The sequence below is a fragment of the Tursiops truncatus genome, chromosome 10 (genome assembly GCF_011762595.2).
Source record: "Tursiops truncatus isolate mTurTru1 chromosome 10, mTurTru1.mat.Y, whole genome shotgun sequence".
NCBI classification, from domain to species: Eukaryota; Metazoa; Chordata; class Mammalia; order Artiodactyla; family Delphinidae; genus Tursiops; species Tursiops truncatus.
In genome coordinates, this window is record NC_047043.1 from 24,492,803 (window position 1) to 24,517,611 (window position 24,809).

At 44.2% G+C, this 24,809-nt stretch overlaps 2 protein-coding genes and 1 long non-coding RNA gene across 11 annotated transcripts in view; 1 reads left to right on the forward strand and 2 right to left on the reverse strand.

The window, feature by feature from the left end:
* Window positions 1-2,026: 2,026 nt before the first annotated feature.
* Window positions 2,027-12,030, reverse strand: TMEM14A (transmembrane protein 14A). 8 transcript variants are annotated; one of them, XM_033864099.2, is made up of 6 exons: window positions 10,854-11,505; window positions 9,341-9,612; window positions 7,413-7,497; window positions 5,466-5,567; window positions 3,833-3,920; window positions 2,027-2,332 (listed from the first exon to the last, which is right to left on the reverse strand). In XM_033864099.2, exons 3-6 carry the CDS (start codon window positions 7,480-7,482, stop codon window positions 2,293-2,295), a joined length of 300 nt encoding a protein of 99 aa, XP_033719990.1. In that variant the 5' UTR covers window positions 7,483-7,497; window positions 9,341-9,612; window positions 10,854-11,505; the 3' UTR covers window positions 2,027-2,292. The 8 variants fall into 8 exon arrangements, with proteins under 8 accessions (XP_033719990.1, XP_033719989.1, XP_033719988.1 ...); XM_033864098.2 differs by having other exon boundaries at window positions 9,468-9,612; window positions 10,854-11,504; XM_033864097.2 differs by lacking the exons at window positions 9,341-9,612; window positions 10,854-11,505 and adding an exon at window positions 11,874-12,030.
* Window positions 12,031-13,778: 1,748 nt separating this feature from the next.
* On the reverse strand, window positions 13,779-16,269 carry LOC109552506 (uncharacterized). 2 transcript variants are annotated; one of them, XR_012334425.1, is made up of 2 exons: window positions 16,132-16,269; window positions 13,779-14,023 (listed from the first exon to the last, which is right to left on the reverse strand). It is a non-coding gene; the product is annotated as an uncharacterized lncRNA (long non-coding RNA). The 2 variants fall into 2 exon arrangements; XR_004528408.2 differs by having other exon boundaries at window positions 13,779-14,336; window positions 16,132-16,262.
* A 139-nt stretch (window positions 16,270-16,408) lies between these two features.
* TRAM2 (translocation associated membrane protein 2) overlaps window positions 16,409-24,809 on the forward strand; it is a 156,255-nt gene continuing 147,854 nt past the window's right edge. The window contains exon 1 of the mRNA XM_073810617.1: window positions 16,409-16,611. The gene's annotated coding sequence lies outside the window, so the exon portion shown is untranslated. The remainder of the gene's footprint in view (window positions 16,612-24,809) is intronic.

Sequence of the window (24,809 nt, forward strand, 5' to 3'; positions counted from 1 at the left end):
TGGAGAACAGTGCTTCTAAACTTGAATGTACATACAAATTCCCAGGGGTCTTAAAATACAGATTCTGGAGTAGCGCTCGAGTTGCTACAACCTCCCAGGTGATCTGTATGTTGCTGGTCTGGGGACCACTCTATGAAGAGCAAGCCTGTTGAGTTCCACATTATAAATACTGCTGATTTTGCTGATTACATTCCTGAGGTGCTTCTCTGTTTCCTGTGTTTCCTGTAAGTTGATATCTAGAGGTTTGAATGAATTCCAGGTCAATTATTTTGGCAAGAATTCTTCATAGGTACTGCTGCATGCTTTCTATTGCTTCACACCAGGAGGACCATCATGTCTGATTGTCCCACATTTAGTGATGTTAAATATTTAGGGCAGTCAACCCCGATATTTCCACTACAGAGATCCCTATTCGTAGTTTTAGCAGCTATTGACATCATCATCATCCTGATGAACGGTTCTCAACACTGGCTACACAGTAGAATCAAGAGTCCTCTTTGAGATCAATTATATCAGAATCTCTGGGGTTAGGCCCAGGCAGAGTGTGTGTGTGTGTGTGTGTGTGTGTGTGTGTGTGTGTGTGCGCTTGCACACTCGTGTACCTGAATGTGCTTTAAACCCCTCACATGGTTCTAACAGGTATCATGTAAGGCTGAAAAACCATTGGCCTAGATCACTTTTTTTCATTCTGGTTTCCAAATGGTGATATTCTCAATCGATCCTTTTTTCTTCATTTATTTTGCTGAGCTCTTAATGTGTGGAAGCGCTGGCTTAGAAAATGAGCCAGGTAACAGGCTACAAAATAAATCAGCTCCCATTCATACCATGAAGACACTCCTCGTCCTCCCAAAGCCACCCCCTACCCTCCCCACAGCCCTCCTTGCTTTCAGGGACCCCCCTCCCCAGGTACCTCAAGCTGTCCAGAGCCTATCACTCCACCAGGTCTCCCCCATCATGCCCCATCAACCTCTCAAGGCTATCTTGGGGAGGTGGGGATGGGCTTCTAATTTCTATACTATTTTACCTTCTTCAAAATGAGCATGGGTTATGTTTCTAAAAAACATTTTCATTTTCAGAAGAAAAGGAAAATGTGAAAAGACCCACTTTTCCTAACTCTGCACTTTTGCTTTAAATCCCCATGAGTCATTGAAAATCCTCTTGATTGACGTCTTTGGGCTACAGATGCCAGCATTAAAATACAGAGATGACTGTAATTTGGAAAGTGAAAAACCTCAGCATCCCCTAATCTCACCCCATTTCACCAGTCAAGGCTTGTCCTGGAAGGAGGATGATCTGCAAGTAGATAAAAAGAGAAAAATCTGAAAACCTAAAATCTTGCCACCTGTCACAGGAGGAAAGCTGGTCAGAATCTTATTCTTCTATCTTCCTGGCTTCATCACTCTCATCCTCTTTCTCTATTTTAAAAATATATCAGTTATTTAGGGCTTCCCTGGTGGCACAGTCGTTGAGAGTCCACCTGCCAATGCAGGGGACACGGGTTCGTGCCCCGGTCCGGGAAGATCCCACATGCTGCGGAGCGGCTGGGCCCGTGAGCCATGGCCGCTGAGCCTAAGTGTCCGGAGCCTGTGCTCTGCAGCGGGAGAGGCCGCAGCAGTGAGAGGTCTGCGTACCGCAAAAAAAAAAAAATAATAATAATTGAACACTTACATGTTAAAGATGATCTGAGTATACAGAGAGGACACTAAAATGAGAGAAACAGGTTTAAAACAGAAGTTCTTTTATTTGAATACTGAATACATTCTGTTGGTACAGAGTGTGCTAAGGATGAAGTATTTTAAAGAAAGAAAAAACACTGGTAGCAATACAATTAAAATGGAAAAAAAATAATTTAAAATATAACACAAATGACAAATAGATACATTAGCATTCTGTGAAGCCCACTTAGGGCATTCCATCATCTGTAGGTTGTAGTTTAATTTAAGCTTATTTCAGACATGAGTATTTGGAACTGTCAAAAAAAAAAACCCCAAACCAAAAAACACACAAAACCACATGACACAGCAAATCAAACAGTGTATCACGATTTATTAAATACCTTTAATGAAACCAGTACCTGACGATTAGAAAACAGTTAAACCATTTGTTTAAAAAAAAAAAAATCCCTCAAACCAGTGTCCATATTAGAGGTGACAGTGTTTCTTTTGCAGTTTCTACCATAAAATAAGACCACGGTGAACATTCCATATTGGAATTTATCTTTTCAATACAAAGAGTAGGCTCTGCCCATTACAGCAGAATGACTCAAATTTAGTTTTCAGTTCCTGCGGATTCTCAGAGCAGCAGTAAGACAAGTCTCAGGATCATCATGAGGCTAGATTAAAACAAAAGATAGGCAAGGGGAGGGTGACTCAGGAGGTGTGAGACGGAAGGGCTGTGCGTTCACCTTACCCATGTGGTACTAAACCCTGGCTCCCAGCGTTCTGCCCTGCTTCTACTCCCTGGGGCAGGGGTGATCTCACCATCCCTGGATCCCTGTACTTGAACTTCCAGATGCGACTGAATTAAAAGTGTTCACTGAATGAAGGAGAAAAATCAGAACTCACTGTTCTGAAAATCTGGGATGAACCTTCATGAGAGAAAGGTTTGGAAAGAAACACAAAACTTTCAAAAACTAGTAAAGGCAAGCAACTTGAAAAACTAATCAAGGGGTGATCTAGGGATGTCATAGTTACAATCTCAGCTTCTTTCCACGTTTAGGGTCTTGTCTTCTTGACCTATAAACCCTACTTCTGACCCCTTCCACCACCAAGTATCATTATTAGAACAGGGCTATCATTAGAAAGCAGTCCTTTATAATCACACTTTCATTCCCAAATCATAAACATTATATCCAGCCACACTAGAAAATTCTATTGAAAAATAGAAAGGAGAAAATTACCCATTGCATTACCACCTAGAGATTACTAACAATTTGAAATATTACTTCCTATCTTGTTTTTATATACCCAGACTTTTAAAAAATTGAGATCACGCTATATTTGCTTGTTTATTCTGTTTTCATTTCCTGTTATGTCAATATTTTCTAATGACACTAAACAGTTTTTGAAAACATGACATGTAATGCTTGCTCAATATTCCATTAAGTGGACAAAACACCTATTGAACCATTTCCTTACTGGTGAATTTTCAAGCTGTTTCTAATTTTTCAATTCATCATGTTTTCCACTAGAAATAAACTTGCAATAAACATCAGTCTTTGTATACATCTCATTATTTCTTTGGAATAAATTCCAAAAAGTGAAAACGTACATCAAAGAAAATGAACATGTCGATAGCTGTCAACATATAAAGGCAGCTTCCAAAGAATTTAAAATGTTAAGTATAAATTTTTACTTGGTAATATGCTTAATCTCATGGGCAGAATTACTGAGATTAAGAGAAACTTGAAGCTCCCTATTTATCTTTTTAAAAAATATTAAGTTTTCTCCCTTACAATTTCAAAGTAACTGCGACAGACTTTCACTTTGTCCAACTCTCTAACAGAGATTATCAGATTTAAATGAATACCTTTATTGTCTCAGACAGGTAAATCCTGAGAAAAAATGAGTCTGAATTTAATTCTTTATTCTGAAAAAGGTAACTGTGTACATGTGATCAGATAGCACAGCAACGCTAAGTGTATTTGATAAAAATGTTCACTCGCACATAAATGTCAACGATTGAATGGATGATATTTTAAGGTTTTATAATCATGCTGATTGTAATACAAATTACTTTGACCTTTTAAGTTAAAACAACTGACTTTTGCCAAAAATTCAGCACTTCAAAATGACGGCAGAGGAAAGAATAGATCAAAATAAGTTTTTCTTACCTTAAACCTGCAACCAGCCCAGCTGGCATGATTTTCTTGGATCTCTTAAACTTCACCCCCATTATGGTGGCCAGGAAGAAAGCTGTAACTAAAAACCAAACCGGTGCGTGAACCAGCGTTTCAAACATGTTATCAGTGCTTGCTTGAGGAAAAAATGGATTTCATTTCAGCTTTCTAATATAACAACTATTATGTATTGGTACTGAGTTGCTATTTTCTTGAAAAGATAAAGTGCTCTATTAAAACACTTTACAAAATAGTTTATCAAAATAGTTTCTGAGGAAACAAGCACGTTAAAATCCATTCCTGAAATACCTTCAAAAGAAAAGGTCTTTCTCTAACTTAATTTCTATTTATAGAACACTCCTGGGAAGGTCAGGACTGTGTCTTATTCAAGTTTCCTTAGGAACACTAGGCAGTATACCTGGACCCACAAGAGACAGCCAAAAAATGTTTAGTTAGCTGAATGGAAGGAAAAGAATCAGTTTCTAAAGTAAATCTTTAAAGTAAGACCTGATTAATAAAATAATCCTAAGAAAAGGCTGACTGTTTTTATTTTATAGCATTCCATTTTGGAAATCTGATGCCGGAAGAGTACATAAAAACAGCCTAATAATATTAAATTCAGAAGCATTATACCAGCCTTTAGAAGCTAAACCAGCATGATGAGAGAAGCAGTTTTATGGAAGAGATTAAGGCACTGATGCAATTTAAGAACTTTCAAGGAAAAATCACTTGCTGATATAAAAAACATGACTGACAATAAACATACATTAACTATTTAAGTGCATATGCATAAAAAGCCCTATATATATATACATACATATATGTGTGTGTGTATATATATATATATATATTTTTTGCTGATATATTTTTATCTTCTGACATAATGTCATTATTAAAAATATCCCTTGCTCCTATTTAAAATAAGGGGGAAAAATCCCACTTAATCTCTTCCTCTCCCTCAAACAAAGAACTGGTACAATTTGTCTTCCTTTGTAGTTTCTTCCACACCCACCAGGGCACTTTGAATAATCATCAAGTTAAACAGAGACCATTTCCTTGGTGTAGTTTTCCAAACCTTCCCTGTATTTGTCTTTCAACCCAGACAGAAGAAAGCCAAGCATCCTGGGACTTTAAACACACACAAGTTTTTTCCATTTTCCCTGTGGACATTCTCCTACTATAAGCTCAACAAGGGAAGAAGCTAAAAGAGTCAGCCTTGCTTTCCTAAATCTTAAGGCAAAGTGGGACCTAAAAGTTGTTTGTGAATTAAATAAAATAATGCAAGGCTGTCTCTTTTTAGATATTTTCACAGTAACACAAACTATGCTAATATGCATTTAGGAGCATTAGCAGAAAATCCAGACATAATTCCTTGCTTTTTCTAATTTTATTTTATTTTTCTAGTAACAAGTTTTATAGAAATATTCTTCTGAGTTGGAAGGCCTGGCAGCAACATCATTATTTTTGATCAGGTCTGTGTAGAAAGGAACAAGAACAGTGTTCTGTCTCTGCACATGCATATGCCCACCTGCCACATCACCAGTATCTTCCAGTACACCGAGGCTAGGTATCAAAAAATTATCCCCAAGCTTTGATTCTCCGTAACTGGGAAAAACGCCTTACTCACACAGGGACAATTTTACGTCTCGCTTGTCATTGGAGACACGGTAAGCTCCACAGCCAGCCAAAAATCCAACGGAAAGACCAGCAATCAAAGACAGAACACCACCTGGTGAAAAAAAGTACGGGCTCAGAGAGAGAATCCCCAAATGAAAGGTATACCTTCATCACTCCACATGTGGAAAAATGCATTTCTTCCTGGGCACTGTAACTGGACAAAGCCAAGTTAGGTATCGGCTATCCATGGACAGTTTCTAAGACATGACTGTTTCATGGTGAATCCCAAATGTGAGGCAGAGGAACCCCAGGTACATAGCAATGGGAAGGGTAGGTATGGTGATAAAGCCTGCCTGTAGTATTGCTTCTGACAGTGACTGCATGGTCTTGGACAATTACCTGACTTGTTTACGCCCCTCTTTTATTCCCCCTGTTCTCCTTGCCTCCATTTTTTTACTGAGGTTGTGATGATAAAAATTAGATGAAATGATATTTTCAACTCATGGAGATAGAGAGGGGGGCCTATTCAAACCAAGCGATGGTTCTGTCCTGAATAATTAACAAACCTTCCAGCCTCAACACATCAGGACTCAGGGATGGACTGTGACCACAGAGTAACAGGAAGAACCTGGTCACTGACACAGCCAGCCAGCCACCAATCCAACCCCTCCCCCACCCAGCGCCCGCCCTGCTCAGCGCTGCCTGGGGCACTGTAATGGACACGAGCTCTGCAGGGTGCACGTGCCAGTGCCACTGTCACTAACACACACAGTCCCCACTTCTGGGCACTCAATCTATTTAGAATCTTATTGGATTGGAATCCCTAGGGTCAAGGCATCTCTGGGGTTTTTTGTTTTTTGTATTTTTTTAGATTTAAATTTATTTTTTATTTTTATTTTTTAATTGAAGTATAGTTGATTTACAGGGTTGTGTTAGTTTCCGGTGTACAGCAAAGTGATTCAGTTGTAAGGTATCTCTGTTTTTTAAACAGCTACAGGAAAGTCAGATTGCAGCAGGGTTAAGAACCACCCTTAAATTCAGATCGCAGCACCTCCCACACCAAAACACACAACCCATCCAGAACAAGAAGCCACATGCGCTAGGTTGTAGTCTAATTCTACAGGCCACAAGTGAAGGAGGATGCCTGATAACGGAAGTAATCCTCTCCTCCCACACCCTCCAGCAGCCCCAACACACGCACGCACGCGCACACACACACACTCACACTCACACTCTCTCTCTCTCCCCTTTTCCTACCCTTTGAAAAACCGCTAACGAAGGAAGTAACCCTGATAACCATATAGACCTGAAACTCAAGTCCCCCAAGGTCACCAATATAACACTCTTCGAAATATAACTTCATTTAATGAATTTCTTAAAAATATAAGAAGCAAATATGAGACACCATGACTGCAAACGCTTTTACCTTAAAACAAAGCAAAATAGAAAACTTGACCTTTCATTTTTCTCCATGAAAATCCTTCAATTTATCAACTGGCTTTTTTTCCATCTTTGCACAGAGATGAAGAAACCACTTCAGATATGATATCTAAGTAATTTTCCTTTGCAACACACAGTATCAACATAATTCAGTTTTTTGACACTGTGAGTATATAAACAAACCAAAAACCTCATTTGACAATGAGTGAGTAGCCCTGAAGAGGGTAAGTCAATTAATTATGCAATTGATATTAACAGGTAAAGAGACCCAGATGCCCAGGCTCTGGAATGACAGGCTCTGTCCACCCAGCCCCATGGAACCCCCATCCTTCCGAGAATCCCATCCACCACGTGCTTCTTAGCTTCTCGTCCTATTTACAGATCCTCAGACAATCCTAGCACAACCACCAACCTCCCACCAGGTCGCTTATTAGCTTCTTGTCCTGCTTACAGACCCTCAGATGATCCTAGCACAATGACCAGCCTCTCTTTGATGAAAAATCTGGTTTGGGCTCACCTCTCCGCTTATATCCCAAAATGCTTCCGAATGTCACCAGGGCTGCATAACCAAAACCAATCAGGTCCATTGGCAAGGTTCAAGTCTAAAGCAAGGTGGAAGAGACATATTTTACAAGATAAGACTCTGGGGGAGCAAATGTGTATAAAAATGATATGCATTCCAGAGAGTTACAGAAATGAATTTCTCTAACCTACTAAGAAAAGGGCAGCTAGATCTTCACTTCTCCCAGCACTCAGTCCCGCCACCCTCATCACTCTCAAGAACGCTCAGGGCGACACCTGAGGCTGATTCTCCTTCCTTATCTTCAAGACTTGCTGTTCCCTCAGCTGTGTACTCCCTTCCACTTCCCCATGAGGACTTCTGCTCTGGTTAGCCGGGTCTGCCATCTCCGCTTTGCACTCCCGTGCCTGGAATGTTCCCCCACTCCCCCACCTCCATCCCCAGCCGCCCTCTACGCCCCATCTCCCTCTGAACCTGCTCCCCTTGTCAGCCGCCCCACAAGCTCCTTAACCACTCCTACCTGCACCGTCCACCTGGTCTGCAGCATCTGCTCTTCTTCCTCTAAATTCCCCGATCTCAGCAACACCACCTTATAATTCTTTCTTTCGTATTTGTACAGATATTTGTCCCCCCTCCTCCTCACATCGAAAAACAGGAAAGGGGTAATGTGGACGTTTGCTTGTTGACTGAAACAAAGATTTCCTTTCTGTTTTTGTTTTTTTTTTTGGCTGAGCCATGTGGCACGCAAGACCTTAGTTCCCTGACCAGGGATCAAACCCGTGCCCCCTGCACTGGGAGCGCTGATGGAGTCTAAACCACTGGACCACCAGGGAGTCCCCAAAGATTCCCTTTCAACATGTGCTTTGCACTAGCTTGGTTATGAGACAGCTCTCCTGTGGTGGCAGAGATGCCCACGCTTGGTCCATGGTAAACCATTAAAGGGTACAATGCAGCCCTGGCACGAAGTTAACTGAGTGACCATGACGTTCTGCAGGCATCACAGCAGCAGCTGAAACATCCAGGGGCTGGAAGTTCTAAGAAGCTCCACTGAAATCCTGCCTGGGATTCTCTAAGATGTAGGAGAAAGTGTGCTAGCTACAGGCTGGAGACATGGGTTCTGGTCACTAGCGGCTGCTGGGCCCTGGACCACCCCCCATCCCTAAGAACAACTCCCCCAAAGTGAGGGAAATAGACAAGATAAGCTCTAAGGTTCTTGCAGCTTTTTAAATTCTAAGATTCCTGGTGGTGATTGCACATCTTAAGTTTTTTACATCTCTATTTCCTCCCTGGAGAAAGTAGTTCTTTGTATCTACAAGGAATGGTATATGAGAATTCTTTGTATTTTCACAATTTTCTCACTGCTGCCATTCAGGTTAACCTGGTCTTTAATTCTCTGTAGCAACTGGTAACAAACTGACCCAGAAGAATGGAAAAGGGGTCTTGAGTTGATCTCAGAGAGTAAGCTAGCACTTAACTGTGAGGAAGGGTCTGGGGAGGGAGCCCAAGGCACAGGAGGAGGTGATGGCACTGAAAAGGAGGCAATGATGGAAAATCCTCAATGTCTGTGGGACAAAGAATTAAAACAGGATAGTTGTCGATGCCCAAGAAGTTGTCCAGTGGGACTGAACATATAGGAAGGAAGGACCTGTGTTCAAAAACCATTTGTTGACTGAATGATGGATAAACAAATAATGAGGATGATATTTCTGGGCAATCACCATGTGCCAGGCACCACCCTAAGGCCTTATATGTAACAACCCATTTAATTATCACCACAACCCTACGAGGTAAGTACTATCCCCATTATTATCCCCATTTTCCAGATGAGGTGACTGAAGCACAGAGAAGGCAAGCAGCAGTCCCGAGGTCACACAGCAAAACCAAGATTTCAGACTCAGAGAAGTCTCATTCCTAACCAGCAGTACCTCTGAAAACTGAGTTAGCTGCTGAAAGAATGAATGTGAAAGTGAGCCTGAGGTTCCTCAGAGTTTTGAATTCTGCTTGGCCTCGGAGCTTAGCCCACGCTGCACCGTCTTCCACCTGGTGACCTACCATCTTCAGCCCTATGAGAGCCTCACGTCCAGTCCTACTTCCTGTCTTTCTCAAAGAGCTCATCACATTCCACAATGCATGCTTGGACTTCAGTAGCATGTGATGTTAGGCAAGTTCCTTAATCTCTGTACCTCAGTTTCTCCATCTGTAAAATAGGGATAATAAAAATATCTACCACACAGAGCTGTTGTGGTGATGAAATGAGTTAATGCTATAAGGCACTCAGAACAGTGCCTGGCACACAATGAACACCCAACAAATACCAACTGCTCATATAATTATTCCTCTCTTTCACACTTATATACATTTTTAAGCTTGACATAAACAAGGGCAATACTATTTCAGCACAGTGAGAAATCAACTGAGGTAGGGTGGATTCATGATGCTGGCATTCATAGACTCAAACCATAATAGTACAACCTGCACTTATACCAAATTCCATCAACGACTTTTTCTTGGGCGTCTTCTGTGTGCAGGCAGCAGGAAGGGATGGAAAGCCCCACTGATGGTCACGGTCCTGGTATGCCAGGACTTCCAGTGCAGCACCATGGAGGCGGCAGCTGCGTTAGGGAGCCCTCAGGAGGAGAGGCACAGGCAACGCAACCAGGAGCTGCACCTACTGAGGCTTGGAGCCTAAAGGAAAATTCCTCCAGGAAGCAGGGACCCAGCTGAGGTCAAGGGGAGGGCAGGAGTAAACCAAGGGAGGAGGGTGGCAAGGAAGCACATGTCCTAGGCAGAAGGGAGACATGTGCAAAGGCCTGGTGGCATGAGAAAGCATGGCATGGTTTCAAAATGGAGACAAGTGCAAGGGGTGTGAAAGTGGGGGGGGGCTGGTGAGCAAGGGCCAGATCACCCCTGGAAGCCCTGTAAAGGGAGTCTGGTGAAGACAGGCTGGGAGGCAGTAAGCCAAGCAAGGGATGATGGTGGCCTGGCCTGGAGAAATGAGGGTGGAGCGAGGTGGACAGATGTGAGAGGTCAGGAGGTTGACTCAACAAGCCCAGGTGTGGGGAGGGAGCAGGGGGGATAAGCCTCTGGCTTGGACCACTAGGAAGAGGGGAGCCTTGATGCTGTTCCCTGAGACAGGGAACAATGGAACAGCAGCAGGTGTGTGGTGGGGGCAGGAGGGGGGTGCCCTGGAATGATGGAGCTCAACTTAAACATAATCAGTCTGAGATGCCCAACACACAGTCAGGAAGCACCCTTCCACAGAGATGTGAAGCTTATGAGAGAGATCACTCCTCATTAGGTAGTAATTGAGGGACCTAATTCTCTCCTTAAGTTAATCACCTGGGGTGGAAGCCTGGTTCTTCTCCCTCCTCCGAGTCCCCCAGTTCTTCCTCTGACCCTCTCTTGGGGCCCCATCCCTTCTACCTGGTGTAGACTTACTTCCCTTGAGCTTCTCTCTCCTCTGGGCCAGTCAAGCTCCTTGAGGGCTAAGCTCAGGTTCAATTCATCTTCTTGTCTTCCTCACAGCACCAGGCCCACTACCGAGCACTTAGGCAGGTGCTTAGTAAATGCCTGCTGAGTGAATGAGTAAGTGAACCAAAGGAATAACTTCTGCCTTAAGACATTACGTAACTGACCTACCCTCGGTATAGCTCTAGTGCCAGGAAAAAGCCCTTCATCGCCTTAGTGAACTGAGTGTTGTTCTAAGGAGGCAAAATAAATCTATTCTCAATCCTTGTAAGAAGTTTCGTGCTTACAGCGAAAATTCAAACAAAAGGCAATCAGCTCTGGTGCTCCTTTTCCGTGGCAGGACCGTATGTCCTGCTCAGAATCACACAGGAAAGCCAGAGGCTGCGTTAACAAGGGCGGGATGGGCGTGGGTACGAAGCATCACGTGTTCCCATCGCAAACGCTATGCCCAGCCCTTGGAAAGGCCAGAAAGCATCTTGGGTGCAATGCAGCAAATTATTTACTGCACAACGCACAAAACCAGATGAAGGGGCCCTGCCTTGCCCTTAGCCCTCCAAAATTTGGGGAAACCACTAACAGATTTCCCGTAAGCTATTATATAAAAAGCATTTTCACATGCTGAGTATCAATAATTACCTACCTTTGAACTCCTTGAGGCTCGAAAGACACATTTTCGAGTGAAGTCTGGATGGTGCTGGGAAGGTTTAAAACCCTGCCAAGCATTTCTAGATGGTCCAAGAGCCCCACCCTCTTCCCCATCTCTCCTTAGCTCTAGGAAGGTAGGAAGGAGAACAGGTGGGAGATTCAGGACCGCGGAAGGAAGAAACTCCGGCAATTCCCAGGAGGAGGAGAGAAGCGATTCCCCGGGAGAACAGACTCCACCCCCTGCAAAATCCTCCCAAGGTTCTCTGCGTCTTTAACTGCCTATTTCTGCACCGATGCATGAAAATTACGGCCAGGAAAGTCTCGATTGCGAGATGTACAGCTCACCTGCAGCCCCGAGCTGTCTCCGCGGCTGAAAAGAGCAAAGTCGGGAGCTAGGTGCGGGAAAACTTCGTACCTGGAGAAGGGAAGCTGACCCCGCCGCCTGCGCCTTCTACTCTGCGCGTTACCTCCCAGTACTGGGTGGGGCCGCTGATTCCAGGAGGCACCGCCCCCCGCCCCTCGCGCGCGCATGCGCGGCACTCCTTCCACTGCAGCTCAGCCCTGTCCCGCCCACGCCCGCCGGGCGCCGTGGAGGTTAGTCGGCTCTACCACTTGCAGCACCTGTACTGTAGCATCCCAGGCGATGGCCACACCTGGTCACTCGCTCCGGACCCGGCCACTCGCTTCGGCGACCCGGCTTTTGGTCCTGGCCCTGATCCCGGGACTCGGGTCTGGTGCCTCCTGCCGGACGGACCTGGAGTGACATGCATTCGCAAGGAGTGGGCCTGGGTGTACCAGGGATTCCAGATAGCGAAAGATTTTTAACCGTTGAAGAAGTTCCTTCAATATTTAAGGGACGTTTGTGGGACCTCTCCAGCAACCCAGGCGTTTTACATACTCTCCACCAGATTGTCCCCATTTTCAGCGGAGGGAGGTAAGGTTCAGAGAAGCGAAGGGATTTCGTTGTCCACAGACTCAACTCCACAGGGTGCAAAGGCTAGAGCCCGAGTTTGTCTGGTTTCAAAGCCCGAGCACCCTTTATTACACCGCACCATCTACGAAGGCATCTAGATGTGGTGGGGAGACCAGGATCCCGGTTTCATACTTCAAGCCCAGGATTTGCTGGACTTAAGTACCTGAAGGGGAAAGGTACAGAGTGCCAGAATTGAAAGGCACTTTAAATCATCTTTCGTTCCAGAATAATACGTTCTCAGGGATGAACCTTAAATTGATCTGGAATCCTGCATCCTGGCTACAACTTCTCATCTCACTCCAGTTTTGCCTTCCAGGCCACTGACAGTAACTCCAACCCTCTTCCTTATATAATAGCTCTTCAGAGATTTGAAGAAGGCTGTCATCTAGGGCTTATCAAGCAGCTCTAGGGGTGCCGTGGGGCTGGGAATAATAGAATTTCTTAAAATTAAAAAAGAAAGAAATCTTAAGAATATATCTTATACCTTGTGAAATTTGCTGAATCTATTCCTTGTGTTTAAAAGTGCTTCAAGGAAGCAATGAGACTATCTAAGATGAGAAGTCTAAGGTGGGCATAAGGAAATAGGGTTCTGGGAGATTCACAGGAGAGTTGATGGCAGGTGCCAGAATGTGGATGGAGGAAGTGGTATCCTGAACTTTGGCTCCAGGTTCTCCCAGCTCTCCTTCTCATCCCCTTCTTTGCCCATCCTTACCTCAGGGCATGCTGGCACCTTTGCGGGTGCATGCTCTCACTCTGTCTCTCTCTCTCTCTCTCTCTCCCCCCACCTCCCCACAGACTCCCAGGACACTTTCCCTAACCTGAATAAAACCAAAAACCCTCTTGGGATGCCTCAGTGTCTTTAACTAATATGAACCCCCCCGAAGTAAATAACTTCCCCCTGGACCCCAGTGCCTGGATGTATAAGATGCTGAGATCCCTTCCACCCCTGTCACTGAGGTCTTAGAGACTGAAAACAGCCTCATGGTATTCCTACTCAAGGCGTTTTCACCCAAATCGAAAAGAGCAAGGTGAACAACATGCGGGAACAGGAAGGTTCTTAGGCAAAAGGGCCACTGTCCTCTCAACTCACATGCCTCCAGCTGACATCTACTCCATCTAATGGGAAGGTTAGACAGAGCACGAGACGAGAGTGCAGTAAAGCCTATTCACCTCCACCTCTTTGTAAAGCTGTCTGCTCATGATCCACAGCATATTCTTAACTTCCAATGTGCCATCAACCCTTGGGCAGTCTGGACAAATGTACAGGATTAAGTATGTAGGATTGACAAGGAAGCCAGTTTTATTGAAATAAAGTTATCAAAATATTAAACGTTTAAATCTGTGATACGAGATGTGCTTCATTATTAAATTATGAGATCTAGAAGTGGGTTTTAATAATTACCACAATTTCCAAGTAGTTGTGCACATAAACAATACTCTGAGGTGTCTGTAACATGAACATCTGATTCCTGGGGATGACAGTCACAGGTTCTAGCACTGCTGTGGTTTGCTGCCAATTTTCCTAATGGAAAGAAATGCTAAATTTTACTTAGACGTTGGTGAGTACAGAAACTTCTTTTTCCCATCCAAGTTCTCAGATCTTGTGATTTCTATCTTCAGGTTTCCTTGGATTTGCAGAACTCCCAGTCTCTAGTGATGCAGGGTTTCCTAAGTTGTATTTGGTGGACTTGGATAAAGGGAAGGCAAGGCTGAGAGCCTAGGCAGGACCTCCAAGGACGTCTGCGCCTCAGTGAGTGATCTGGGATCCTCAGCCTGGTCCTCATTTTCAAATGTTCAGAACTCAGTTTATATCCATTCTTCCAGGGGCACCCTGGCTTTGGAAGATTGATTCATAAAAACCAAAGTCACAAGGGACTTACTGATTTTTAAGCAAACAAACAAACAAAGCCTGTTTCAGGTCCTCGATTCTTCTCTTCAGATCTCACATGATTACTTACCATTTAGGCCTCTCTCTGCTCATCAGTCCAGAATGAGACAGGCAAGTGCCTCCAAACCAACCAAAAAGATTACATTTGTGCTACCTGACGAGTCTGCACATAGATGAGCGAAGTCTAGTTCGTATTTGGGCAAAATACCAACAGCCTTTTGTTTTATGATTTCGGCAGTTTCATTAAAATCCTCATAGAAATCCAGAAGACGATCTGAAACTCCATTTTTCAAGTCAAAGTACCTGAGAGCTAGAAAGAACATTTTTTTGTTGCCATGATTTGGTGCATGGCTTGCAGCCGATATACTATAGAAAGCATGATGGTTGGTGAGAGATGACAAAATCAGCTCTACACTGTAAGGGACCGACACATCTGTTATCAAAATTTCTCTTTTTGTTTGCCCACAGAATATTTTGGTCACAACCTCTGAATCAGGAGAAGTGACTTTACTCAGCTTCATAGAACAATCAAGGCAGCCATAGGACAAGGCATGTCTGTCTGTGTAGGACGCCCATGCTAATTCACCAGCTGCTACTTTTGGGTGAATGCTGATTTCATTTCCCAAAAAGACACCACCTTTGGCTGGTTTGGGGGCACTTGCCTGTCTCATTCTGGACTTGTGAGATTGTCTCGAAATGCGCTTTCACATCCCGTTCTCCACCACGCCCAATCCCAAATTCTTTCCCACACAGTGTGCAGGATGCTGTGTGGGTTATGTACTTCCCTGATCCAGTTGTATGTGTCCTTACATTTGTCGTTAAAATAACACAGTCGTTTAGCCTTCTTTTTTGGTGATGGGAATCATGCTTGCGTTAGTAGTACAAACGTTCTCATTTTCATTATCTGACCTCTTAGAAAACATGGTCACAGTTCTCACAGTGTTTAAAAAAAAAAAAAATTAAACTAGCACTCTTCTGATACAAAGCACAACAGTTAATCCCCAGGCTGGTATCACAGCTCATGCCACCAACGTACAATTTTCTGAAATGGTCGGGTGAGACACATGGCCACAGTAAGTCTTAACAAGGAAGCCATGAGCTTTGAATGTCTTACTAGAAATCCATGAGCTAAGGTAGGGCGAGATCGCCCAAAGCTTTCACTGGAAGGATTACAAATAAAGCCACCATCCAGCAGCAAAAGTCCACTCCCACGCATCCTAAGTATGAAAGATTGTACCTTGGAAAGACGTTAACAAATTTATACCACCTCCTTACTGAGATCTCAACTCCACAGCCCCTCCAGGCTGGGAGGGGAAAGAAAGGGCAACCTGGCCACAGCGGAGGCCACAACTGGAAGACACCCTCCTATCAAAGTGCTATCATCAATCTCTGTCTTCCTCTGTACCCAGATGTTGCTGTCAAGGAACTTGGCCTTCCTGGGGCAGAGACTGCGGTCACACAGCGAGTCTGTTCCCAGCGGGAGGGGAGGATGGAGGCCCTGGGTAGGGCGCGGCCGGACCTGGCTCAGACCCAGTCCGAGATCACACCTTGCTCCCGGCCACCTACTCTCTGGGCCAGGCGCTTTGGGGACTGCGCCCAAAGCCACCCAGCGACTCCCGCCAGCTCCCCAGCCCCCACCCGCTCCCTCCTCGCTCTTGCCGGCTTCTCGGGGCGGGTTCTGGAGGCGGCCCCGTGCCTGTTCTCGGCCAGGCGCGTCGTCTCCACGGGCTGCTCGCCCTCACCTGCTTCGGACGCGCAGGTCAGACCCTTTTGTCCCCTCCCCGCCGAGGACGCCGCGGAGACCGCTGGTGGGCAACTGCCCCGCGCACGACAAGTGGCCCAAGCATCTTTACGCGAGCGTTTCGGAGCGACCGTTTATAAGGCCCAAGTCCGCTGGGGCGGGCCCACTTTTCCTAAAGCGCACGCTCATTGGCTGAACCCGCCTGACACTCAGCCCTGGGCCGGCGTCCTGTTGACCCTGACGGCGACCTCTCAGAATCCTGGGAAGTTTGGCGTTTTCGAAGGCAGCGGAGCCGGGGCGCCTCAGAGGGTTCCCGAGGGCCGTGGAGCCTGCGGAGGCTACCTCCGCCGGCTGACGCCTCAGCCTTCGCCCCGCGCGCCGGTCTCGGACTTCACGGAAATGAAAACAAGCCAAGAGTAAAACAAAACCAGTACAAATCCCCAAGTCAAAGCAGCTACAATCAAATTCAAGGAAAGCAAAGGTAAATGAGTTTTCTCAGTATAATTAAGCAAGAGTCATTTTTTGGCAGAGGCAAAGTAAACAACTGAATTTCAAGGGGGTGAATTCAAGAAAAGGTGAAACGGGAATCTAACTTCAGTTATAGGCTATTTATACCGATTTCTTTTTAGACCTTGATAAGCAGAAGTTCGCTGTCAAAGAATCCAGCTTTTCTTATTTGGTTGCCTTTCCTACAAACGGCAGCAGGGGGCACTAGATGCTCTAGTTTCATTCAGGTAGGCGAGGCGTTTTAAACCTTGTTAGAGTTATTATCAAACTCCAAATGGTTTCCTCTTAGAAAACAGGGCGGTGGTCTGACTAAAAGGATGTAGGAGGACTTCCCTGGTGGCGCAGTAGTTAAGAATCCACCTGCCAATGCAGGGGACACAGGTTCGAGCCCTGGTCTGGAAAGATCCCACGTGCCGCGGAGGAGCTAAGTCCGTGAGCCACAACTACTGAGCCTGCGAGCCACAACTACTGAACCCCACGCGCCTAGAGCCCGTGCTCCACAAGAGAAGCCACCGCAATGAGAAGCCCCCGCACCGCAACAAAAAGTAGCCCCCGCTCGCCACAACTAGAGAAAGCCTGTGGGCAGCAACAAAGACCCAACGTGGTCAAAAATTAATTAATTAATTAATTTTTAAAAAAGAATGTACCAAAAAGGTAACAATTTCTGCACTACAACCTGTTGACTAAGGATTACAGTTTCCTGAAATATTGTGATGGGGAGAAAAGGTCAATTACAGGACCTAAGGGGGAATTTTAAGGTGGGCTCTAAAAGAGACAGGCAGTGGAGAGTGAACAGGGTACCGCTGACTCCCTGTCCTAGCCCTGCCATCTGGACTCATTTTGAACTTTTGCCAGGAACACGGGACTTTCCGTGCTACTGGGACTGAAAGGTTTCCTGGAATTTGGCACTTTACTATAAACAATAATGATAGTTACTAACGTTTAATGAGTATTGTGGGCCAGCCACCTTCTGAGCATTTAATCCTCCCAGTAACCCTCCGGGGTAGATACTGTGTCATCCCCATTTTACAGAGGAGGAAACTGAGGCAACTTGCCAAAGGTCATGCACACAGCTGAGACGTGTCAGATCCACGTTATAGAAAGGAGTGTGCATGCAGGCTCTGCAATCATTCTGCCTGGGCTCCAATCATGGCTCCACTGCACATTTTATTAAGAGAGGAAAGCACAAAACATTATGACTGGCACAGAGGAAATACTCAGTAGTGTTTGCTATTATTATTAAAAGTGGTCCTTGCTCTCCAAGAGTTTAAAATTTACTTTAAGAGGTTGGTAAGATTCATAAGGCAGTAGAGATGCCTATTGAATGGGTGAATGGGACAGAGAAGAGATGTGTGGAAGTATTTGGAGGAGGGAACAACTGTGAAACAAGAGTGGTTAGGTCTGGGTCACAGGTCACTCAGCATGGCCCCTGCTTAAATGAGTAATCTGCATGTCATCATTAGAAGGTGGTCTCAGATCATGAATGGCTTGAGCTAATCACTATAATTTTTGTGTTTGGTTATCATATGGGTGGGTGTGTTTAATTAAAAATGTAGTCGATTTTTACTAGTCACTAAAATTGTCTTAAGGAATGGTATGGTATCTACTCTTTTAGCTAGAGGAAGCATTTATTAATTTATTAATTTTTCAGAGAAAGCATTTATTAATTTCACAAAACTGTTGCATGTTATATGGTCAGGCCCTTCAAGATGGCTGTTCTCCTGCTCTCTGTGCATCCCCTGCTTGACCAGGCCCTGCTTCCCTCACATAACTATTCAATCCTCTTAATTATAGGGCTGAATTAGTCCCTGGTAACTGAGCCCACCTGATGTCAATCCCCCCTGTAAATGGTAGCCTCCTTCTCCCCTGAGTAGCAAAGACTGTTGCCATGTCCTGTCCTCTGGACGCAGTGGGGGAGTTTCTCCAGGACCCTTTGTAGGATTCCCCATGTCCAATAAACCATTGATGTCTCTGTCACTGTCAATGGGCTCTGCCGTCCCGAGGCTGGACAACTACAAGACTTGCAGGCCTGTGGGATACAGCCCAACAGATGTCAAGCCATGGAAAAGGAGTCTGAGTTAGAATAGGACTCTGAGAGTTAGAGACTGACTCTCGAGGGGGATGGCAAGAGGTATTATAATTGAAACCTGAAGTCTGAGAGGCAAGAAGTCAGGGGAACCGCATTGTGGGTAGCAGGAATGGCCTGAGCAAAGGCCCTTCGGTGGGGAAAGGGCTCCATGCCTTCTGAGAACCAAAGGAGGGTGTTTGGTTGGGGCTAGAGACTTGTGAATTAGAAGCAGAATAAATTGGTTTAGCAACAAGCTGTGTTCATAAAGAGCTGGGCTGAGTATGGTTTCCTGCTTCTGAGTCTTCTATTTAAATCTGGACTGTGCAGTCGCCAGATGTTGCTGCGGGGAAACTTCCCATCATGGGGTGAGGAGTAATCTTTGTGTGCATCTTGCTTTCCATTGGTTGTCCTTAACTGAGTTTAACGCTCTGTGTCTGTGTGTGCTTGAACCCAGAAGAGCCTCTGTTTTGGATGAGGATGACTCCTGACTCTTCTCTTTTGCTTAGCAGGAAAAGAATGGTAAAGTGGATTTACATTCATTCACTAGCATACTTGTCTAACTTCATCTTCCCCAAAAGATTTCTTAGAATAAAAAATAAAACCAAATATTAGGGCTTCCCTGGTGGCGCAGTGGTTGAGAGTCCGCCTGCCGATGCAGGGGACACGGGTTCGTGCCCCGGTTCAGGAGGATCCCACATGCCGTGGAGCGGCTGGGCCCGTGAGCCATGGCCGCTGAGCCTGCGTGTCCGGAGCCTGTGCTCCGCAACGGGAGAGGCCACAACAGTGAGAGGCCCGCATACCGGGAAAAAAAAAAAAAATTAAAGATAGCTCAATTTTGGGACTTCCCTAGTGGCGTAGTGGTTAAGAATCCGCCTTCCAATGCAGGGGACCCAAGTTCGATCCCTGATCAGGGAACTAGATCCCACATGCATGTCACAACTAAGAGTTCGCATGCCACAAGTAAGGAACCCGCCTGCTGCAATTAAGACCTGGTGCAGCCAAAAAAAAAAAAATCCTGTTCCTCTACATCCTCATCAGCATTTGGTGTTGTCAGTGTTAAAAAAAAAAAAAAAAAAGCTCAATCTTTCCTATTCTGACGGCCTCCATGGAGCCACTACTGTACTTGTAGTGTAAAAATCAAACGTGAGAAAGAGGACTTGATGTACAGAGTTAATCCATGTGTCTTCTTCAGATCTCTTTGAGCAAACGACCCTTAATGCAATAAAACTGGCATCTTTGAGGAAAAGCAGATTATCTTGTGTGATAAGGCTGCCTTTTCTCATTACGTTAATGTTGCTCTGATCATGCGTTTAAGCAATGTTTTTAATTTAAAAGAAAAGGTCCCAAGAGACAGGGCATAATAATACTTGGAAACATGCAATGGAGAAACATTCTGAAAATCCACTCAGCAGTGCAGCAGGACTCACTGTAAAGGTGAAATTGGGACCAAATTTAAAGAAAAGAAAGATTCAGCCCCTTTCTCTCTCCTTTCTTTTTTTTTTTTTTTTTTTGCGGTACGCGGGCCTCACTGCTGTGGCGTGGCCTCTCCTGTTGCGGAGCACAGGCTCCGGACGCGCAGCCCCAGCGGCCATGGCTCACAGGCCTAGCCACTCCGCGGCATGCGGGATCTTCCCGGACTGGGGCACGAACCCGTGTCCCCTGCATCAGCAGGCAGACTCTCAACCACTGCGCCACCAGGGAAGCCCCTCTCCTTTCTTCTTATAGTTCATTCTAAGGGGCTAATTGTTAGAGCAAGTTTAAGTGGTATATCTAACAAATTTCATGGAAAGAAAGGCAATGAATATTAAAAGTTTCTGAAATTCAAACCAGATGTGGATGGAGAGTTAATTTAAAAACAACCACACACCTGTAACACCTTGGGCAGGTTCTGGAACATCTAGCAGCATTTGTATAACTCATCTTTTCAGGCTGGATTTAATAAAGATTTGGGGGATGAAGACGGTTAGGAAGAAATTGAACTATTTATGAAATACATTTTTTAAAATTGGTAAATTATTCCAATTAGCAAAGTGGTTAATAATGCTGGCTTTTAGGCTGAATTTTTCAATTTGTGAAGCTTCAAGGCTAGGAGACTGCCAGGTGAATAAGAAACGGTCAGGGCGTCTCCCTGAAATTGACTGGGGCTGTGGTCAAAATGTAATAGGATGCTTCTGTGTCATTCCCTTTTGCAAAGATGTCGCTACAGACAGAACTTCAGGAAAACTCTATTTCATTCATCTTAAATTGTCTCCTTGGAGGCTTCTGAAATGCTTAATTCAGTGGTCCCCAAATTTGCTGCCCATTGGAATCACCTGGGCATCTTTGAAAACTACTGATGCCTGGCTCCCATCTCCCGATATTGTAATTTACCAGGTATGGGCTGCAACCCAGGCATGGTTTTGTTAAGCTTTTTATATATACATGGGTTGTAAGAAATCATACAGAGAGATTCCTTATACTCTTTATATTACCCCATGGTAACATCTTCCAAAACGGTTATACAATATCACAACCACCTTATTGACATTGATACATGCAAGATCTGGAACATTTCCATCACTACCAGGATCCTTTCTTCTTGTTGGCCTTTTATAACCACACCCACCTCCCCACCCACTCCAACCCCCTCCTTAACATCTTGGCAACCACTAATCTATTCTCTATTTCAATAATTTTGTCATTTCAAGGATATGATATACATGTAATCATACAATATGTAACCTTTGGGGATTAGCTTTTTTTTCCACTTAGCATAATTCTCTGGAGATTCAGCCAGGCTGTTGCAGGTATCAATATTTAGTTCCTTTTTATTGCTGAGTAGTGCTTCAGGGTGTGGATGTACCACAGTTTGTTTAACCATCTGGATTGTTTTCAGGTTTTGACTATTAGGAATAAACTGCTATAAACATTAATATGTACATACTTTTGTGTAAACATGCACTGTCATTTCTCTGGGATAAATGTCCAGGAGTGGAATTGTTGGGTTATATGGTTAGTGCATGTTTAGTTTTTCAAGGAAGTGCTGAACTATTTTTCCAGAGGGGCTGAACCATTTTTACATTCCTAACAGCAATGTATGAGTGATTCCATTTCTCTGCATCTTCACCAGCATTTGGTGTTGTCGGTCTTTTATATTTTAGTGTAGTGATAGCACGTTGTGGTTTTAACTTATATTTCCCTAAGGGCTAATGAAACACCTTTTCATGTGCTTATTTGCCACCATTTGATGAAATGTCTATTCATGTCTTTTGCCCATTTTCTAGCTGGAGTATTTATTTTTTACTCTTGAGTTTGAGAGTTCTCTATATATTCTAGATGCTAGTCCTTGGTCACATTTGTGGTTTGCAAATGTTTTCTCCCATCTGTAACTTGTCTTTTCATGCTTCTGGTGGAGTCTTTCCATAGAGCAAAAGTTTTAAATTTTGATGCAGTCTAATTTATCATTGTTTTATGGGTTGCGCTTGACATTATTCAAGGACTATCTAGCATTATGCACTAAACAGACATTTGGTCAAATCATCAGAGTCCCTCACTACAAAAAGCTTTCATGTTAAAACTTTCCATCCAGATGAAGATGTTTCCTTCTGTTGTCTTGTTTAGGTGTGTTGACTTTTAAAAGATATATGTGGTTTCAGAGAAACCCCATGGACATACAGATAAACTTAAAACTTCCAAAGATGTGAACTTCAAGACTACTATTGCTTATCAGATCTTGTCCTTGACATTCTAGACAGGCTTCTTTCAAAGAAAGCTCTTTACTCATGGGGATAAGGGAGTTGATGGATAAAAGAGAAATTTCTGGACTGTCACACAGAGGCAATACAACTCCCACCAAATAAATAGTTCATTGTATAAAGAAGAAAAGAACTGTTGTCATGATGGGAAGAGGTCAGGAAAAGGCTCAGATGTCCCAAACAGAATTAAAACTCATTCATTTGAATGGAATTACTACTCATTCATTTGAAAAATAAAATAGGGGGATTTAAGCACAGGCCATGGGGATTATGAATTATGGTCAGTGTGTCCCTTTATTTAGAATGTTTGGGGAGGAAGAACTTTTGTATAGTCGGAGGAGTGTTTCCAGTTACTAGAGATTTTCAAGAAGACCCTGGACCACCACATAGCAGGGGTGTTGGAGAGGCGAGTCAGACACTAGAAAGTAAGGTATACAAGGTGAGCTTTGAGAACCTATCTAAATCTAGTGTCTCTGGCATCGTGACCTTTCTCCAGCGCAAGATTCAGAATATCCTGGAAAGGAAGAGTATAGGTAGGACTGATCCCAAGAAATATAGGCAAAGCACCAGGAAGAAGCCAGATAACTGGAGGAGAGACTTATCTAAAAGTTGGATTTATGGAGCTGGAAAAGACTTTGGCAGGCAGCTATCTTGCTCTTGATAAAGAGATGGAGGGAGAAACTGTATTAGTCAGATAGGCTAGACTATGATGCACTAATAAACCATGAAATCTCAGTGGCTTAACATAAGAAAACTTTATTGCTCCCTTGTGCAAACTCCTGGTCAGGCATCTCCTTCAAGTGATGACTCAGTGATCCAGGTTCCTTCCATCTTCTTGCATGTCCTTTCAACACATGGCCTCTAAGGTCCATGGGAAAAGGGAAGAGGATTGAGGAAAGGCACCTGGCTACTTTAGACATCCAAGCCCTGAGTATTCCATTCATCACTTCCACTCGCATCCGTTAGGCAGAATGCATCCATCCCACAGCCAACCCAACTGCAAAGCAGGCTGGGAAACAGAGGACCACACAGGTATCAGTGGCACACCTATAGTTTCTGCCACAGGAAGCCAAAACCTAGAGGGATGCCATGATTTCATTATGACCATTGTGTTAATGTTGACAGAACTAAGATCAGATTCTAGATAGGATGACCTAGAGGGTTAAATGTAGTATATGATGAAGCCTTCTATGGCTGGATCCTGGTCATTCCAAGATTCTTTTCTGCCCCTTCCCACTTGGCAGCTAGAACCTCAACAAAACAGAACTGTTTATAGTTCCCAGTGCCTGCTTTGCTCCTGCAGCCCCTTACTTGTGTGTGAATACCTTCTACTTCTTCACCTACCTCCTCTTTGCCTACTTATTCTTTAAGACTTAAGCATCTGTGCTTCCAGGAAGCTGATCTCAATCTTCTGATGCCCTGCTCTCCAGACTGGGTTAGGTATCCTTCTGTGCATCTACAGTATCCTGTCCACCTCTAACATCACAGTTACTAACGGTTATGTCATTATCAATTTTTTATTCTATTTCCTGCCCTAGGTTGTGTGCTTCTTGTAAGTGAAGGACATTATTAAAATTGTAATAATTTAAAATTTTTTGACATACAGCAAATCTGACTTTTTGTGTACAGTTTATGAAGTTTAACAATTGTATGTATTTATTAGAGTTGAGATTTTCCTGGTTCTTAGTATGCTGAATAATTTTGGATTGAATCCTGGACAATTTGAAATTATGTATGAGACTCTGAGTCTTGTCTGAATCCTATAAAATGTTGACATTTCTGTTTTAGCAGGCAATCAACCTAATTGGTTTCAGGCTTCAAAGTCTGACCAACTTGCTGTGGGAGGTGTTTGCAATATCAGTTCTGTTTTCAAAGCCTTTGCAGGGCTCTTCTGATCTATCTGGTGTGTACACCACCTAGTGGCCAGTCTGACGGTGGGCGGTGATCTCTCCCAGTGGTTTATTTCTCAGTCTCCCATAGACTTTTCATAGTCAGATTCACACATACACAGCTTGGGAATAAGCCCAAATTCTTAAACAACTTGAGCAGCACCCCAAGCTGCCTCCTCTCTGAGATCTTTTGAGATCTCCCTGGTGCTCTCTGGTTCCCCGAAGTGTCCCTTTTTGACCCTCATCTGCTATGCATTTCCCTTAACTGTGCCCATGTCTGGAGCTGTTGGGGTCACTCAGTGAGAGTGAGATAGACCCCCATCCCCAGGTTTTTTTTAGTTTGGATATTAAGATCAATAATGCCACACATACAACAATAAGGCATGAAAAGGTTTATTATTCACATTCTGGAGAGAGCAGGGAGAGCTCCCAAGCTGGTCTGAAAATGGCTTGAGAGAGCCAGGAAAGAAGGCCGGCTTGG